We start from the raw sequence: 17,894 nt of genomic DNA, 5'->3' as shown, positions 1-17,894 counted from the left end.
ATGCCTATTGTAATAGGAAGCATCCAGTTTGCTTCATCTAGTAGGATTAATATCTTCTCCACTAACCAACCAACCTAGACACTCTAGTTTTCTTCTTATCAGTTCCATCCACGAAAAAATATTTGTCCAGGAAAAGGAATCTACTCATTGCCTCCTAACTATTTTCTGTGCTTTCTACCCATTCAAATTAGAAGTCCCACACCAAAAGCAAGCAAGCAAGCAAGCAAACAAACAAACAAAAAAACTGTAACTCCGCTTGAGCCCTTGCTGCCTTCTATAGGCTTGAAATGACTGCTCTTTACTATGAACAGCTCCATCCTCTGAACCCAAAAGGCAGTATTTCTTACACGCCCTCTGAAGTTATCTTTACATGTACACACAGACTTACATATATACATCTAAATAACATACCTTTCAAATATAGTTTTCAGGTGTGTCTCATTTGTAGGTGCTAAATAAACATTGGTTAACTTGATGGTACAGTTTTATAGTTTCTTAAAGACCTTCATGAAAGTATGTGATACAGTCTATTGAACTGGATCCATTCACTTTATATTGTTCTAGCTAGCTCTCAATAACAAGAGGATGCAGTACCATTAAAATAGCATCATTAATATTCCCACATTCTTTGATTTCTTAAGACAGTATATATACAAAATGATTAACTTGGTGTCAAAATATTTTAAGTGCTTTCTAAAATATATGTTTTGTGTAAGCTTTTAATGTGTATAATTTATTAGTACAGTCACTTATACATGCAATTTTAAACAAACAGTGTGAATCTTTAGTTAACTGGTGCATGATTATGTAAATATGGAGATGACTGCCATGGACTATTTTCTGTGGGTGTTGACTTTTCAATTTTTCTTTCTTTTATTTTGTTTTATTGCCACCAGGGTTACTACTGGGTCTCTATGCCTGCACAACAAATCCACCACTTCTGGTGTCAATTTTTCCATTTATTTAGCTATTTGGTGGGACATACAGAAATTGAGAGGGGTGGGGAAAGTGTTCAAGCCAGTCACAAGAAATGAAACAGCATGACTTCAGTTACATGAGGTGCCGGCAGTAGTCAAATAAGAGTTTTTATCATGCTTCTGGGATGAAGGCAGGTGTAAGGAGCTAATGTTTATTATATACAGAGTTTCAATTTTGGATGACGCATGACAATGTAAATGTACTAACTTATGGCTATGTTGTTAAACTTATGTTACGTAAGTCATCAATTTTTACTATGTTTTAAAAAGGCACTTTAATGACAGATGACTTTACATTTTCTTTTAAAATGGTTATTACAGACACATCTCAAAACAAGCTTATTATGAACTTATAGCAAATAATGAAGTGACTAGTTAAAAATAAGTCATCTCCAGAAATATTACTCTTTCCTCTCCTTTAAAAAACTAAGTATTTTGTAATGAAAGTACTGGCAAGCTACCATCAATTTAATTATTATTTTTTTTCTTTTTAAAATAGAGACAGAGAAATTGAGAGAGAAGGGGGAAATAGAGACGGGGAGAGCAAAGACACCTATAGCATGATTTCATTAATTGTGAAGTTTCCCTTGCTATGGGGACTAGGGGCTTGAACCAGAGTTCTTATGCATGGTAATGTGTGTGTTTTACCAGGAGTGTCATTACCCAGCCCTCATAAATTTAATTCGCAACTGTGACTGCTATTCAGCAGCTTTACTTTTCTTGGTCTTTCATAAAAGAAAGCATTTATCTTTTACAAGAGTATTGTTATCAAAGTAAATTCAATTCTAGAGTAGAGTTGAGAATGTTCTTTTGTAACATTAAAGCATAGACCTGAATACTGAGAAACCAAGGCAAGGCGTTTGAGGCCCTTTGCCCTTTGTAAAGATAAATCACTACGATGATTTAAATGAGGTGGAACACATGTCTGTGGCCTGAGCATCATTATTACATTGCTTTGAGTACACTTCCTGACATGTTCTTTGCTTTGCCATGTATGGGAATAAAAAATATAAGCTTAACAAATTAACTTGGAGAGTTGTTATTAGAAACTAGTAACTACTTTTTAGAAGGTAATAAGACTCAATTATTTGTAGTGCTGCCTATCAGTAAGTTATAAAGATTCAACTGGTTTCAATGAGATATTACCATAAAACAAACCAAAGAAATCTGAAGTAGACAAGTTAAACAATGGGGTTTTAAGAATATACTTTGAGTGGCTGAGTGGTGGCACTGGGCTGAACACATGTTACCATGTACAAGGACCTAGGAAAAGCTTCACAAGTGGTGAAGCAGAGATGTAAGTTAAGTGTCTCTCTCTCCTTGTCTCCCCCTTCCCTCTCAATTTTTCTCTGTCTCTAGCCAATAAATGAATAATAAAAATCATATAATTCTAGGACTAGGAAGATAGTTCATTTGAACAATGTACTTTCTTTGTCATGAGCAACACCTAGGTTCAAGTTCAGTCCCTGGTGCAGTGAGGGAAGCTTCAGTGCTGTTGTGTCTCTCTCTATCTCTGTCTTTCTGAAGTATGAAAAAGTTGGCCTGGAGTGATTAAACTCCAGGGATGACCAAAAAATCAGAAATCAAACAAAATTTGAATCTTATTAACAAGTTGTAGAGAATAATGGATATATTTAACGGTTTAAGAATTAAACCTCAAGGAAGTCGGATGGTAGTGCAGTGGGTTAAGCGCACATGGCACAAAGTGCAAGGACCATCATAAGGATCCTGGTTCGAGCCCCTGGCTCCCCACCTGCAGGGGAGTCACTTCACAGGTGGTGAAGCAAGTCTGTACGTGTCTGTCTTTCTCTCCCCCTGTCTTCCCCTCCTCTCTACATTTCTCTATGTCCTAACCAACAATGATGGCAACAATAAAACAACAAGAGCAACAAAAGTGAATAAATAAATAAATAAATAAAATATTTAAAAAAAGAATTAAACTTCAGACTAACTACCCTTTTAGATTTATAAACCAGTATCATTACAAGAAAGAATTATTATTTTTACTTTGGTGCTGGTGGGGCCTCATGCATTGATGATTTCATTGCTTCCAGACTAAATTTTTCATTTAGATAGAGACAGAGACAATGAGGTGGAGATGAGACAGCATCAGAATTTCCACTGGTGCCATGGCATTCTGTGACCAGACATCCTACTTGATCAGCTGTATCTCCTACTACCACTTTAAATGCATTTTCCCCAAATTTTCAACTCTAGAAATGCTAGTGAATATATTTTATATTTAACTCACAGCCTGATTAAAATGTCTACCTCTTATTAAATCATAAATAAAAAAATTAAATTAAAAAAATAAAGTGAACCAAAAAAGGTCTACCTCTGAAAAATTTTACTTGCTGATCAATTATTTGAAAACTTCAAGTTGGTTATCTTTTTTTGTCCTGTTTTTTATATCACAAAAAACAAAGATTAGAACAAAGTACAACAAAAACAAATGAGAAATCCAATAAAAAATGGGAAGGATTTTCACTTTGAGTAATTAAAGAAAAAAGGGCAAGTATGATAAAGATAGTTCTCAGCAGAGTGGTAAAGTATGATTTTCTAAAATTATTTATCTATTCTGTTCAAAATATGTGTTCTTAATGAAAAGCATATCCAAACAAATAAAGTGGTATGATGGATCTCTTTCTACAAATCGGGTATATTAGTCGTGGTTTTAAAGCTTTGTATAAACTTTTAATAACCCAAAACACTGAGGAAACAAGATTGATTTTTCAAACTCAATGGACAGAATCCCAGTTTCCTATCTTGAGAAGGATCCACCTTTCTGTCATAGAAGATAAAGGCTCCTTCAAGTTTGTTCAATAGAAGGAAAATTTTAATACAATTCTTCCAGTTTTCTAAAAAAGGCACCTCCAGTCTGTACCTAGGCACCATAATGAACTAAATCCTGAAAATTCTGTCAATTAATTTATTTCTGATAATATGCAATAGAACAAGTTAAAAATGACCTCTACAGGGCCATGTGGTGGTACACGTGGAAAAGCATATGTTTCTATACATGAAGACCAGACTCCAGCCCTTGGTCCCCACTTTCAGGGAAAAAATAGTAGTGCTGCATGTGTCTGTCTTTCTGTCTCTCCTTCCCTCAATAAAAGATAATGAAGAGGAAGAGGAAGAGGAAAAGGAAGAAAGAAAGAAAAAGAGAAAGAAAGGGAAAGGAGCCACCAGGAATGATGTGGTCCTCATGCAGGTCCCAAGACCCGATAACCCTGGTGGGAAAAACAAACAAACAAACAAACAACAACAAAAAAGACCTCTCAAAAATAATACTAGTAGTGTCAACTAATCATTTAAGAATTTCTACTAAACGGTGCCTTTTACAGTACAGAGGAAGAACTAAAACATTTTTAATATAAGAGCAATTTATAAGCATAGAGCCAAAAGTAAATATATTGAGCAGTAATGAAAAATATTTCTGCCAAGGTCAATAATATACACTGGGCTAAGACAGGCTAGTAATTTATAAATATGTATTAAATTCTGGTATTTGCTATTTTTACTAAAGAGGAAAAAGTAGTTACAAGTAGTGTTAATGTTACCCACACATTCTGAGAAAAGACTTCACCTACATGTCCCCTAAGTCTTTATAGTCCAGCAGTATCCAAACTGTAATTGTAAGCCCATACCTGAAAAGGGTTGAAATTTAAAGATAATACTAAATTTTGCATAAATCATCACATCAAAACTAGATTTTGAAAACTTAGAACTTTACAATTAATTAAATATCAGAAAATCTACCAAATAGCAGAAAAGGAGGAAATGGTATTGTACAAAATTCTACCAGCATTCAAAACCTGCTGTTTCAAATATTTTAGAGCAATTCAGGTAACTCAAATCCATTGTGTAATATGTATTTAAGTATAAAATGTAAACTGTCAAACCAAGTGCAGAGAAAACAATTACAAAGATGACATTTAGACTAAACAATTTTTTGAAATGAGAAATACATATACATTACAACAGAACCAAATCATGGATACATTAATTACTAATTACATAATGCATTAAGACTAATAGGGTTTCAAATAATATCAATGTTCCCTAGATATTCTTAACTAGTCTGAAAATGGCAACTTAAAAGAAAATTTGGCAAACTTTGTAAATTGCTGTAATTTAAAAATATAAGGTATCAGTTATGACTCTATAGCTTACTCAAGAGATCTAAGTACCACCATTAGCGAGCGACTAAACATTTCAGACCCATCTAGTATTGTGGCTCCTCTGGAACACTACACGCTCATGTCTCCAAGTTTCAGAGCAAGTGTGGACCCGATCAAATCCCACCCCAATTAGACTAATTTCTCATCAATCTTCAAAACTCAACTCAGAGATCAGTAGACACTGATTTCTTCTCAACACATCTCTAGTAGCTCTTTTTTTTTTTTGCCTTTAGAATTATTGCTGAAGTTTTGTGCTAGCACTAAGAATCCACTACTCCTGGTGGCCATTTTTTTTCATTTTATTTGACAGGACAGAGAAACTGAGAGTGGAGGGGGACACAAAGAGGGAGAGAGAAAGACAAGACACCTGTATACTTGCTTTGCCACTTTTGAAGCATCCCCCCAGCAGGTGGGGAGTCAGGGGCTTAAACCAGGACCCTTGTGTGGGTGCTTGTGCTTAGTTCTGTGTGTGCTTAACTGGGTGCACCACTGCCCAACACCCGTTCTTTATCTTTTTAAAAGATTTATTTATTAGTGAGAGAAGAAGGAAAAGGAGAAAAATCAGAGAGCATCATGCTAACACGTGATAATAGGAACCTAACTTGGGACCGCATGCTTGAAGAGTCCACAAAGTTTTACATACCACACCACTTCTTCTTAGGCTGTTTGGTTAGGTATTTCTCAGACAAGTTTCTAATGAGCCATGCAACACTCCTATCAGAGTGCTCACATGCTGTAGTGGATTTCTATTTTACCTGTCATCTTCCCATCTTCCCACTTCCTACTTGGCTCTAAGGTTTTTTTTCTTTCTCTCTCTCTCTTTTTTAAAGAATTTATTTATTTATTCATGAGAAAGATAGGAGAAAGAGAGAGGACCAAACATCACTCTGGTACATTTGCTGCTGGGGGCTGAACTCAGGACCTCATGCTTGAGAGTCCAATGGTTTATCCACTGTGCCACCTCACGAAGCAGCTAAGGTTTTTTCTCTGTCCCTTGAATCTAAAATACTGGATTGTCTGAAGAGTTACGACATGCTTTTTTTTTTTTCGATGCAAAAATGCATCACAACTTTTCTGACAACCCAGTAGTTTCTAGCAGATAGAGCTACATTAAAGACATTTCTTTTTAAAAAACTAATGTTGAATTAGATTCTGAAAACATCATGGCTAGTACGAATGATTTAGTGAAAGAAATATTTGAGCACCTAAGTGGCCTGTAACTGTGGGTACACAATGTTTACTCATGGGGAGGGCCAGTAAATAAACAAATGAATATATTTACTTTGTATTGCACAAAATAATAAAAGTAAACAGCTCAAAAGATGGTCTAAAGGCTAGAGTTTTGGACTTGGAAAAATGAAGTCTGAAGTTTGGCCCCTGGCACTGCATACACCAGTGAGATGTTCTGGTCCTCTGTCTTCTCTGTCAATAGTACAAAAAATATTTTTCAAAATATAAGAATGAACCTGAAAATCATACTTGCATCTCACTCTCACATGAAATTTAAATTCTATAATTTTCCTTTTTCCTGAAACATACTTTTTCTATCCTTTTCTGATTTGACTATATGCATGTTTCTGTAATGCGTTCATATGTAACTGATAAAAAAAAAAAAGAAAAACAGAAAAAAGTCATGTGGTATTTGACCCAAGTATATTAACCATTTGTGTATAAGTACTGCAGCTGAATAAAAAGTATGTTAATGGCTAACATCAGCTGTTATTTTTAAAAAATATTTTATTTATTTATTCATGAGAAAGGAGGAGAGAGAAAGAACCAGATATCACTCTGGTACATGTGCTGCTGGGGATTGAACTCAGGACCTCATGCTTGAGAGTCCAATGCTTTATCCATTGCGCCACCTCCCGGACCATAGCTGTTATTTCTAAAACATAATTTGTAACTTAAATTCATTAGCTGAGGGGGCAGAGGGTGGTGGTGCATCTGGTTAAGTGCATATATTCCAGTGCACAAGGACACAGTTTCAAGCCCCTGGTCCCTACCTGTAGAGGGAAAGCTTTGTGAGTGGCGAAGCAGTGCTGCAGCTGTCTCTGTCTATCTTCCTCTTCCCTCTCGATTTCTGGCTGTCTCTATCCAACAACAAAAAAGACAATTAAAAAATGTCAATCAGTAACTAAGAAAGTACTGAGTTGTTGGAAAAGTCATGGCATATTTTTCTAAGCAAACAAAAGCATCGAGTTCTTTGACAACCCAAGAGATAGTATAAAAAAACTCATCGGGGCTGGGCAGTAGCGCACTGGGTTAAGTGCACATGGCGTGAAATGCCAAGGAACCCAGTTCAAGCCCATGTTCAACCCAAGGTCTGAAGGTATCTATCTTTCTCCCCCCGCCCTCAATCTTCCCCTCCTCTATAGATTTCTCTCTGTCTTATCCTACAATAACAATAGCAATAATAACAAGGGAAACAAAATAGGAAAAATGGCCTCTAGGAGTAGTGGATTTGTAGTGCAGGCACTGAGCCCCTAGAGGCAAACAAAACAAAACAAAGAAACAAACAAACACCACAAGAAAGACCTCTCAAATTTAAATATATTGTGACCTAGTTTATAGTCTGTGTGATGAGTTCAAAATATCATTTTATCAAGGTTCTTCTCAGTTTAAAACCTATTTTTTTCTGATCAAATGGTAAGCAAAAAAAAACATCTATTTTTTCATGTTTACTAGTGATTTAAAAGTATTTTACAGAATTATAAGACTTCAGATTAATCTCACACCTATAAAACCTATTTTTGAGTTTGAAAACACTACTATTCTCATAAGCTCTTAATATAATTTTAGCAAGTTAGATGTAAAATGTATTTTTTATAAAATATGGAACATGTAAAAATAGTGTGCAAACATGAAAAATAAAGTAAAGCATGTAAAAATAATAAAACCATAGTCAAGTTGAGGTAATCCTAGGAATACAATATCCACTTGGCATTAAAAATAGTCATTTGAATTAACTACATTAACTGTATCATCTCAGTAGATTCAAAATAAGACCTATGAAAACCCAATATCCATTCATGATTTAAAAATAAAAACAAACCTCGGTAAGACTGTTTTTTTAGCTTTTCAAATTTTCCATATATCTACAGAACCTATGGTCATAAAAATTGAAGCAGAGAACTATCAATAAGACATAATGCAAACCTAACTAGAGATATTGGTGAGGTTTTGAGTGTATGGGTTTCAATGTTTTAAGCTTTATTTACTGTGTTGTATGTGTATATGAGAGAGGGGTTGGAAGGGAGAGAGGAAGGCAAAGAGGAAGGGAGGGAGAGGAGGAGACAGAGGAGAGGGAGAGGAGAAGGAGAGGGAGATGGGGAGAGGGAAAGGAAGAGGAAGAGAAAAAGAAAGAGGGAGAGGAAGAGGAAGAGAGGGAGAGGAAAAGAAAGAGGGAGAGGGAGAGGAAGAGAGGGAGAGGGAGAGCAGGAGAGGGAGAGAAAGAGGGAGAGAAGGAAAGACAGAGAGAAAGAAAGAGAAACACTGGAGTTATCATTTTGGCACATGTGGTGCTTAGGGTGGAACTTGGGAATTCATGCTTTCAAGTCTTGCACTCTACCAGCTGAGTCAGTCACCTACCAGGCCACTTCAGTTTCTTAAAAATGAGATGGTAATGATCCATTTACTTAACAAGAAATTACTAGCAGCCTAGTATGAACTGCAATACTGATGGCATGAATCCAGAAGAAAGAATAGTTTAGTATTCAAGAACATTCAAGAAGGAAGCGCTCAATTTCTAAGAATCCCTTCTATTGATATAATTGCCTGGTTACTTGAAAAGACTGAGTCTAACCCCATAAGTCCCCAAAGAAATACTATCTAAACTTGCAAAGTTGTGATAATGCATTTCTCAAAACTTCAACAAATCCTATTAACATTATTGCACAGATTTTTAAAACATTAACTTTAAAGACTAAATACTCTATTTTCACGATTTCTAAAAAAAAATGGTCAGAAATAAAACATCTCAAGTTAAATGTAGGATTTAGTTAGAAATCCTTTTTTTTTAATAAAAAGATTGCTTTGTTAGGGAACTGCTGATTTACAATACAGCTATTATCATGTGTGTAGCTTCATGACTACAACCAGCCAACCTGCCATCTTCTTCCACCATGGGACACTAGGTTTCTTCTCTCTATCTGGATTATTCCCAAAAATCTGATGGTTATAAGCCGTGCTGCTGTGAACATGGGCATGCATAGATCTATGCAGATAAGTTAACACCCTGCAATTTCTACATTTGTCTTTGAGTAAATCTTTAGGGTAATTCATACTTGTAATTCATTTAATTTTTCTGAATGCTTATAAAACAAAGGATCAAACAATGGAAAAAGATGAAACTAAAAAAACTAAAAGTTATCATTGTTTAGATTTTAAAATGTAGAGAGAATCTATAAAACTATGACACAGCTTACAAATGTAGTGTAGCATTCAGAGCATACACTGGCATTAGAAAGAAATGGCTTTCGTGAGTCGGGCAGTAGCGCAGCGTGTTAAGCACACATGGTGCAAATGACAAGGATCCAGGTTCAAGCCTCCGGCTCCCCACCTGCAAAAAGGAGTCACTTCACAGTCTCTCCCCCTCCCTCTCTTCCCCTCTTCTCTCCATTTCTCTCTGTCCTAACAATGACAACATCAACAACAACAATGAAAACACAAGGGTAACAAAAGGGAAAATAAATATAGAAAAAAATTTTTAAAAAAGAAAGAAATGGCTTTTAAGTCTAGAGTTTACTACAGTGTAAGATACATGATCTATACTAGTTAACTCACCTATAGAACATTTGTCAACTATCACAAGATTACTGTAGTGATTAAATAGGAAAATTATTATTAGTTAAATAGACACAATATTTTAGAAAGGGATCTGCCCAACAGTTTTGAACTGTATTCTTTCAGAACATTGTATGGGAGCTGCAGGGGTGGTGGTAGTGAAAGGAGTTAAAAAAAATGCGTTAGTTTGTGAAACTCTAGTTTACTTCTCCTTCCTTCCTTCCCTCCTTCCTTCCTTCCTTCCTTCCTTCCTTCCTTCCTTCCTTCCTTCCTTCCTTCCTTCCTTCCTTTTCAGGGATTTTTGAATCTTTAGTATCTGAATGTGTACTGTGAGATTCCAGAACAGAAATGTATGAAATGCTAGGACAGATATTTCAAGGTACCCAAATTTTATTATCTTTAAAAAACAAGTATGTTCCCATATGAAAATTTAACTGGGTACTGTGGGTAGCTGTTAAAATGGTAACCCCTCATTAATTTTATGAGTAAATCTGAAAAAAGAAAAGAGGCCAGTGTGGAAGTTATTTATGCACTGGCACTTGTAACAGCGAAAAATAGGGGGAGACTTCTGGACATGTGGCTATAGACTAGAAGCCGTTTAAGACAGCTCTCCTGTGAAACTAGAAAAAACAAAAAAAATCACCTGAAAACTCAACAACATACAACCAGGATTTCTTCAGAAACTCACTAAACCACAGACACCAAGTTGCAGATGCTACTATGATTCCATCCTGACTTCCCTGGGCAGATGACCTCACCAATGTGTCCTGGAACCTCACCTCTCCAGAGCCCTGCCCCACTAGGGAAAGATTCAGAAACAGGCTGGGGGTATGGATCGACATGCAAATGCCCATGTCCAGCAGGAAAGCAATTAAAGAGACCAGAACTATTACCTTATGTACCCTAAAAGGAACTTTAAGTTTATCTTCCCAGAAGGGGAGAAATGTTAGGGAAAGATAACTAGAGGGATCTGAAATCCCATTTCATCAGGAACCAGAGAGAAGAGAAGAAAAAAAGGAAGAAAGACATTCAGAAGTAGTAGCAGGTATAAGTGTGACTTGGAAAGGAAGAAAAGGTAGGACTATAGTAAAAATGGGCAAAAATATAGATATGTAGACAGATATTTATAGAAATAATAGTCAACCCACATCTGTGACCTTGGGAGAACCATTGCATTTTCCAATGGAGGGAATGGGAACCTTGAGTTCTGGTGGAATTGTACCCGTCATTTTATAATTTTTTAAATAAATATTAAATCACCAATAATACAAAATATAAACAAAATAAGATAAAATCTCAATGTTCAGAAATAGAGGACTAAATAACAATAAATCAATGCCAAAGACAGTGCTAGAATGAAGGCAGTAGCTCCATAGAAATGACATGACAAAATCCAGTTGTCCATGGGGGCTTGAACTATGGCTGTGTGAGAATGTATATATATGGACAAACACTTGTAAGAACAGGAGAAAATGATACAACTTGATGTTGCTGACAGTGGTATTGGAATAATTTTAAAATTTAACTTAATTTTTATAGCATATATAATAGATTTAAAATGGTATCTGTAATTTTTTAATAAGGAATACGAGACATTAAAAAATAAAGTAGCATTGTAAAGAAAGATACAGAGTTCATGGTTAAACTTCTTTAATATATCTCTTTTCATATTGTTTCCTAGTATTCAATGACATTTTAATTACAGGACCATTTAAAGACTGTCAGCATGCAAAAGATGCTGGACATTCAATCAGTGGAATTTATATGATCAAACCTGAAAACAGCAATGGACCAATGCAGTTATGGTGTGAGAACAGTTTGGATCCTGGGGGTTGGACTGTTATTCAGAAAAGAACAGACGGTTCTGTCAACTTTTTCAGAAACTGGGAAAATTACAAGGTAAATCAGTGATTCAAACCTAGAGAGTTTAAAATAAAGCTATTCTTGTAACAGTAGTCATTGTGTGCACTAAATAAGATACACAGATAAAAATAACTAAGTATACGTTTTTTCACTTTGTCAACACAGCAGTTCTCAAGCCAGTGAGAGAGCTAACCAGGTAGGGAGAGTGACGTGGGAGTGCCACAGGAGTAGGGGCAGTTCTTATATCCTACCACCTTCTGCCTCTATCTGAAATTAAAATCTGCCCAAGAACAAGGAAACAACACAGCTTTGCAAAACGACAAATAAAAAATTTAAATTAAAAGTCAAGTGAAATTAAAGATATACTTTAACATGCTCCCTCTTTCAGTCTGATGATTTTAGTATTTCATAAAGAGTACTGCTTATTTCATTTTCTAATAAGTTTTTTATGATCACATTTGTTCCTATCATTCATAAAATGTATTTTAGCAATAATATGTAGGATTCAAAGTGACTCTTATTCTTGAACTAAGTAACTGATAAACATGCCACCATGTTTTAAAATGAAAAACTAGTGCTGTGGGAAAATAATATACATCTAGATTTTCATAAAGGACTAAGCTCAGGCAATGGCAATTTTGGGAAAGGGAAACAAGTAGTCTTTACTGATTATTAGAATTTCATCATGCTAATTTCATGAGTGGTATATATCAGTAACTTTATTTTAAAGGATGGCAGAGAAGAGATAGTTTTCTAGATGATTCTTCATTTAGAGATTGTGAAAAAATATCTAATTACTCACTCTTAGGTGAATTTTACTGGCAGCTAAGAATACAAATTAATATATCTATGTTAGAAGTTGTACAGATTTTTAAACAAATAGGGGGAAAAATCCAACAACACAAGTTTATTGAGAATACATTTAATGTTAAGATAGTTTTAACTTATCTTACCATTTGTTGCCTAGCTGCAATGATGCATACTAACTGAAATGAGATAGTTATTTAATTTTTCAGACACTGATCAAATTAGAAATTACTATGTAGGGGCCAGGCAGTGGCACACCTGGTTAAGTGCACACATTACAGTGCACAAGGACCCAGGTTCTAGCCCCTGGTCCCCACCTTCAGGGAAGAGCTTCATGAGTGGTGAAGCAGGCTTGCAAGTGTCTCTGTCTCTTTCCCTCTATCTCCTCCACCCCCTCTTAATTTCTCTCTGTATCCAATAATAAACATATATATTAAGAAAAAAGAAATTACTATGTTACTTCTTATGTTTACTAATTTATTTGAAATAAAATGAGAGGGTAATTTATTTTTAAACATTATTCCTTTATCAGATGATCATAATAATTTTATATATCCTTTTTGTTTAATTATGGTGGGGAATAAAACACTATTTTTAATTGCCACCAGGGTTATCACTGGGGCTTGGTGTCTGTACAATGCATCCACTGCTCCCAGCTCCCCCTCCTTTCTTTTTTCATTAGATAAAACGGATAGAAATTGAGAGGGGAAGGAGAGGTAGAGAGGGTATGATACACCTGCAAACCTGCTTCACTGCTCATGAGACCTCCCCTCCTGCAGGTGGGTAGCGGGGCTCAATCCCAGGTCCCTATGTGTGGTAATGTATACGCTCAACTAGGTATGCCACACCTAATCCCCAGAATAAGACACTTTTAGAAATTCTTTTTTCTCTATATAGGAGTACAAGATCAATAACTCATTTCAAAGATACATATATAGTTCATTAACTTTAATTCTCTTTTGGGGGAGTCTGAAGCTAGTTATGCAAATCAACACTGAGAAAAAAAAAATCAAAACAGAGTGACTATATGCGGTTTATATAGATCAGCTAAAGGTTCACCTAAAATGGAAGTCTATATTGCCACCTGAATAGCCAATATCATTATATTATCAAAAACTTAAAATGTGTCTATAAAGAAGTTTACTATCTATGCCCTATTTGTTTCTTAACAGAAAGGGTTTGGAAACACTGATGGAGAATATTGGCTTGGCTTGGAAAACATCTATAAGCTTAGCAATCAGGATAATTACAAGTTGCTGATTGAGTTAGAAGACTGGACCGATAAAAAAGTTTATGCAGAATATAGCAGCTTTCGCCTGGAACCTGAAAGTGAATTCTATCGACTGCGATTGGGAACATACCAGGGAAATGCAGGGGATTCTATGATGTGGCACAATGGTAAACAGTTCACCACACTGGACAGAGACAAAGACATGTATGCAGGTGAGTAAGAACAACTGGTGGTCCGGGAGGTGGCACCGTGGATAAAGCATTGGACTCTCAGGTATGAGGTCCTGAGTTCAATCCCCAACAGCACATGTACCAGAGTGATGTCTGGTTCTCTCTCTCTCTTCTATCTTTCTCATAAATAAATAAAATATTAAAAAAAGAGAAAAACTGAAGTGTACTTTTCATGGAATTCCCTCCTATGCATTAAGTAGAACACTGTTACTGAAGTAGATTCTACTAAAAATCTTTTCAGAAAGGTTACTCTGGAGTCAGCTTAAAGTATATTTTCTACAGAAAGGAGTAATTATTAGGCTGTCTTCTGTGAGGTAATCAACTCCAAGTATGAACTCTGAGTAACAAGGTTCTGTTGCTCTAATCTTGGTTGGTGGAGGGTGGGGTTAAGTATAAAAACAAAAGCTTATTCATTAGAAAATAGAGATTGCATAAATTTTGTGAAGAGATAGCAACTGGACACCTGCAGCATGAGGCATGGGTATTGAAGGCTAGAGCTGTAAACAGAAAGCAGAACTGAGTGAGGGAGCAGAAAGTGAGGGGCTACGGTAGGTGGTGTGGCGGTGCTTCTGTACTGGAGTGACCAAGAAAGGCTGTTCTGAGAAGGCACGATGTGAACTGAAGGTCTGAAGGGTCTTATGAAGGAATTAATCACTTGGGCACGGGGCAAAGGTATATCTAGGAAAGGGGAAAGCAAGACAGGTGGTGTTAGAGCAAAAGCCAATACTCATTTCTGAAGGAACCAATTTGCCTACCCGTACTAAATTAAAAACAATGTCATTATTTTATTATTACTGTTATTATTGCCACTAGGGTTATCACTGGGGTTTGATGTCTGCACTACAAATCTAATGGTTATTTTCTCCTTTCCTTTTTTTTTTTTTTTTTTTTTTTTTTTTCTCTCTTTCAATTTAACTTGACAGGACAGAGAAATTGAGAGGTGAGAGGGGAGGGAGATACAGAGAATGATAGATACCTGCAGACCTGTTTCTCTTGTTTCTGAAGCACCCCACTTGCAGCAGTGGGGAGCAGGGGCTTGAACCCAGGTCCTTGAGCATAGTGATGTGTGTGCTTAATCTGGTGTGCCACTGTCTGGCCCCCAAAACAATGTCATTTTTTACACTTTATATACATTTTTGCCTTTGTAACTCAGATTTAATAGAGACAGCCTTCCAAAGTTTGACTTATTTTTTTCTGTTCAGTCATATCTTAGGAAGCAACATCCCAGGTTTCTATTTTAACCTATTCACACTGATAGAAGAGGTGAAAAGGAAGAGATCTATGACTACTATAATACTTGCTGGTCATGCTATTTCATCTAATATTATCTTTTGCTATTTTGAGAATTCTATCTTCCCTAAACTTTACTTTTAGCCAACTCCCTAAATCTCCTTCCCAATCTCTCCCTGTCTCATACTGAAGTACTACTTGTGTGGTCTGGGAGATGGCGCAATGGATAAAGCATTGGACTCTCAAGAAGGAGGTCCTGAGTTTGATCCCTGGCAGCACATATACCAGTGATATCTGGTTCTTTCTCTCTCTCCTCCTATCTTTCTCATTAATAAATAAGTAAAATCATTAAAAATTAAATACTATCTATTCTGCTTTTTAGAATAATCTAATCACTTAAAAAACATGTATTAGGCAAGCAAAGAGCAAATTCAGCTCTTTCAAGTGATGGTTAAGCAAGAGCAACAGAATAAAGACAGAACTACTAAAATAAAGGTAACTGAAACAAGTCAGAAAAATTCAAGGTGTTCCAACAGTAATGTTTGGCATATCACTGCACATGAAACTTTGCTCTTTTTTTTCTTAAAGGAAACTGTGCACACTTTCACAAGGGAGGCTGGTGGTACAATGCCTGTGCGCACTCCAACCTGAACGGAGTGTGGTACAGAGGAGGCCACTACAGAAGCAAGCACCAGGATGGCATTTTCTGGGCTGAATACAGAGGCGGGTCCTACTCCTTGAGAGCAGTTCAAATGATGATCAAGCCCATTGACTGAAGAGGGACAGTCTCCAACTTAAATGACACACAACTCTCTATTTTTAGTTCCTTAAAATGTAAATGTTGACATGTATATTATTTAGCACAACTTGTATCTACAGATACTGTTTTCAAGATGAATTTTACTATTAACTATGAAAAGGGATTTATGAATGTAGTTTCATCTTTCTTCAATATACTGTAGAAGATTATTTGTATTCACAACCAAAGTTATTTTAAAAATTACACAGGTAAAGTTTGTCTTCTAAAATGTACATACCTGCCACAATGTTAAACAAATCTTAGTTTTATTTTATATCAAAACTGAATACAAGTTTAGTATCCTTAACAATCTATTTAAAAGTTTTATGAGACAGCTTTAACTTTCAGTGGAAAATGTTAAGATTGTAGCCAAATACATTTTATTTATAAAAGTTAAAACAGGAAATTAGAGAAAACTCTAGTTTTGCCAACAAAAAATGCATTTTGCATTGAATAAAAGTTATTTCAAATTCAATTTGTGCCATTAATGTGAAATAACTGAATTAGAATGTCAAATAAATTTCTTAATATTTTCTTATGACTTGTTTAATATATGTTAATGTATGTTGTGTCAACAAAATGACATTACAAAATGCAGAATATTTAATTAATGGATGGTTTTACAGATCTATAGTATATTTCAGCTTTTTATTAACACCCCACCCAACTTACTGATCCTATTTTGAAAAACAAACAAACAAAATTCTGCTATTCAAGTCAGAAAGATTGGATTGCTTTGCAAGTATCACTGCATATTTATCGGTAGAACAGAAAAAAACTACAAAGATATGTAGGACATTTTCTCAAAGATGAGACTCAAATGTTTTGAAGTAGTGTTCCTTAGTAGGGGGTTGGCTAGTCCAAATTTCTAGTTCTACTCTTATAATTAGCAAAAGTGTGTGTTTCTTTAATCCTTGCAAGGAACAAATTGCCAATCTATTGAAACAATTACTCTCTAGAAACATATTCAATCTTTAGAGCTGGTCTTCCTAATTAATTTGTAAAAATATTACAAAGGTCTAATCATACTTTGGCTAAAAAAAAATTGGCATGGGGCAGCACACCTGGTAAAGCACACATATTACAAATGTGCAAGGACCATGATTCAAACCCCAGGTCCCTATCTGTAGGGGGAAAACTTCATGAGCAGTAAAGCAGTGCTGTGTGTGTATCTCTCACTCCATTTCCCATTTCCCTTTCGATTTCTCTGTCTCTAACCAGTAAGTAAATAAAGCAAGCTATCCAGAACAACAGCTTACTTGATGAGCCATTTGAACAACTCAAGTGCAGAGCAATGTCACCAATTTTGAGATGTATCCTCTGCTACATCTCAAAATAAAATTTCTGGTGAAAGAAGGTAAGAAAATGTCAAAACCCTACTGCAGCATTATTCTCTGTTTTGCCTTTCCCACCACTCCAGGACAACAACAAAACAACAATAACAAAAAAGCAAATAAACAAAAAACTCTGATGTAAAATTTTAGAGAGGAATTATGTATTATAAAATTTTAATGGAATAAAACTTTGCTAGGACATTTCATAAACTATAGAATTTCATTTAAACACTCAAAACCCTAACCCTGACTGAATTTTTACAGAATACTAGAATTAGAGTAATGTGACAGTTGACACACTAGAAAAGTAGGCTGACTGCTAAAATGTCTTGGTCTCTATTTTCCTTCCCTTCTCAATTTATCAAGAAGATACAGCTCATCTCTCTGATCTGTGGGGCTTGTAGTCAGCTGTATCATTTGCTAGTGAGGTTACTTTGGGTAATTTATATACACCTCCATT

The 17,894-nt window shown here is 35.6% G+C and overlaps 2 protein-coding genes across 7 annotated transcripts in view; one reads left to right on the top strand and one right to left on the bottom strand.

Annotated features, from left to right (window-relative positions):
- ANGPTL1 (angiopoietin like 1) overlaps nucleotides 1–16,633 on the top strand; it is a 23,874-nt gene extending 7,241 nt beyond the window's left edge. For all 4 annotated transcript variants that reach the window (XM_060197740.1, XM_060197737.1, XM_060197739.1 and 1 more), the window contains 3 exons: nucleotides 11,646–11,839; nucleotides 13,783–14,053; nucleotides 15,890–16,633. In XM_060197740.1, the coding sequence (XP_060053723.1) occupies nucleotides 11,646–11,839; nucleotides 13,783–14,053; nucleotides 15,890–16,077 (653 nt within the window). In that variant the 3' untranslated portion in view covers nucleotides 16,078–16,633. The remainder of the gene's footprint in view (nucleotides 1–11,645; nucleotides 11,840–13,782; nucleotides 14,054–15,889) is intronic.
- RALGPS2 (Ral GEF with PH domain and SH3 binding motif 2) overlaps nucleotides 1–17,894 on the bottom strand; it is a 144,951-nt gene that overhangs the window by 48,978 nt on the left and 78,079 nt on the right. The window lies entirely within an intron of this gene.

This window comes from Erinaceus europaeus, chromosome 9 (assembly GCF_950295315.1).
Source record: "Erinaceus europaeus chromosome 9, mEriEur2.1, whole genome shotgun sequence".
NCBI lineage: Eukaryota > Metazoa > Chordata > Mammalia > Eulipotyphla > Erinaceidae > Erinaceus > Erinaceus europaeus.
The sequence above is the reverse complement of the archived record's forward strand: the minus strand, read 5'-3'. Positions and strand labels throughout refer to the sequence as shown.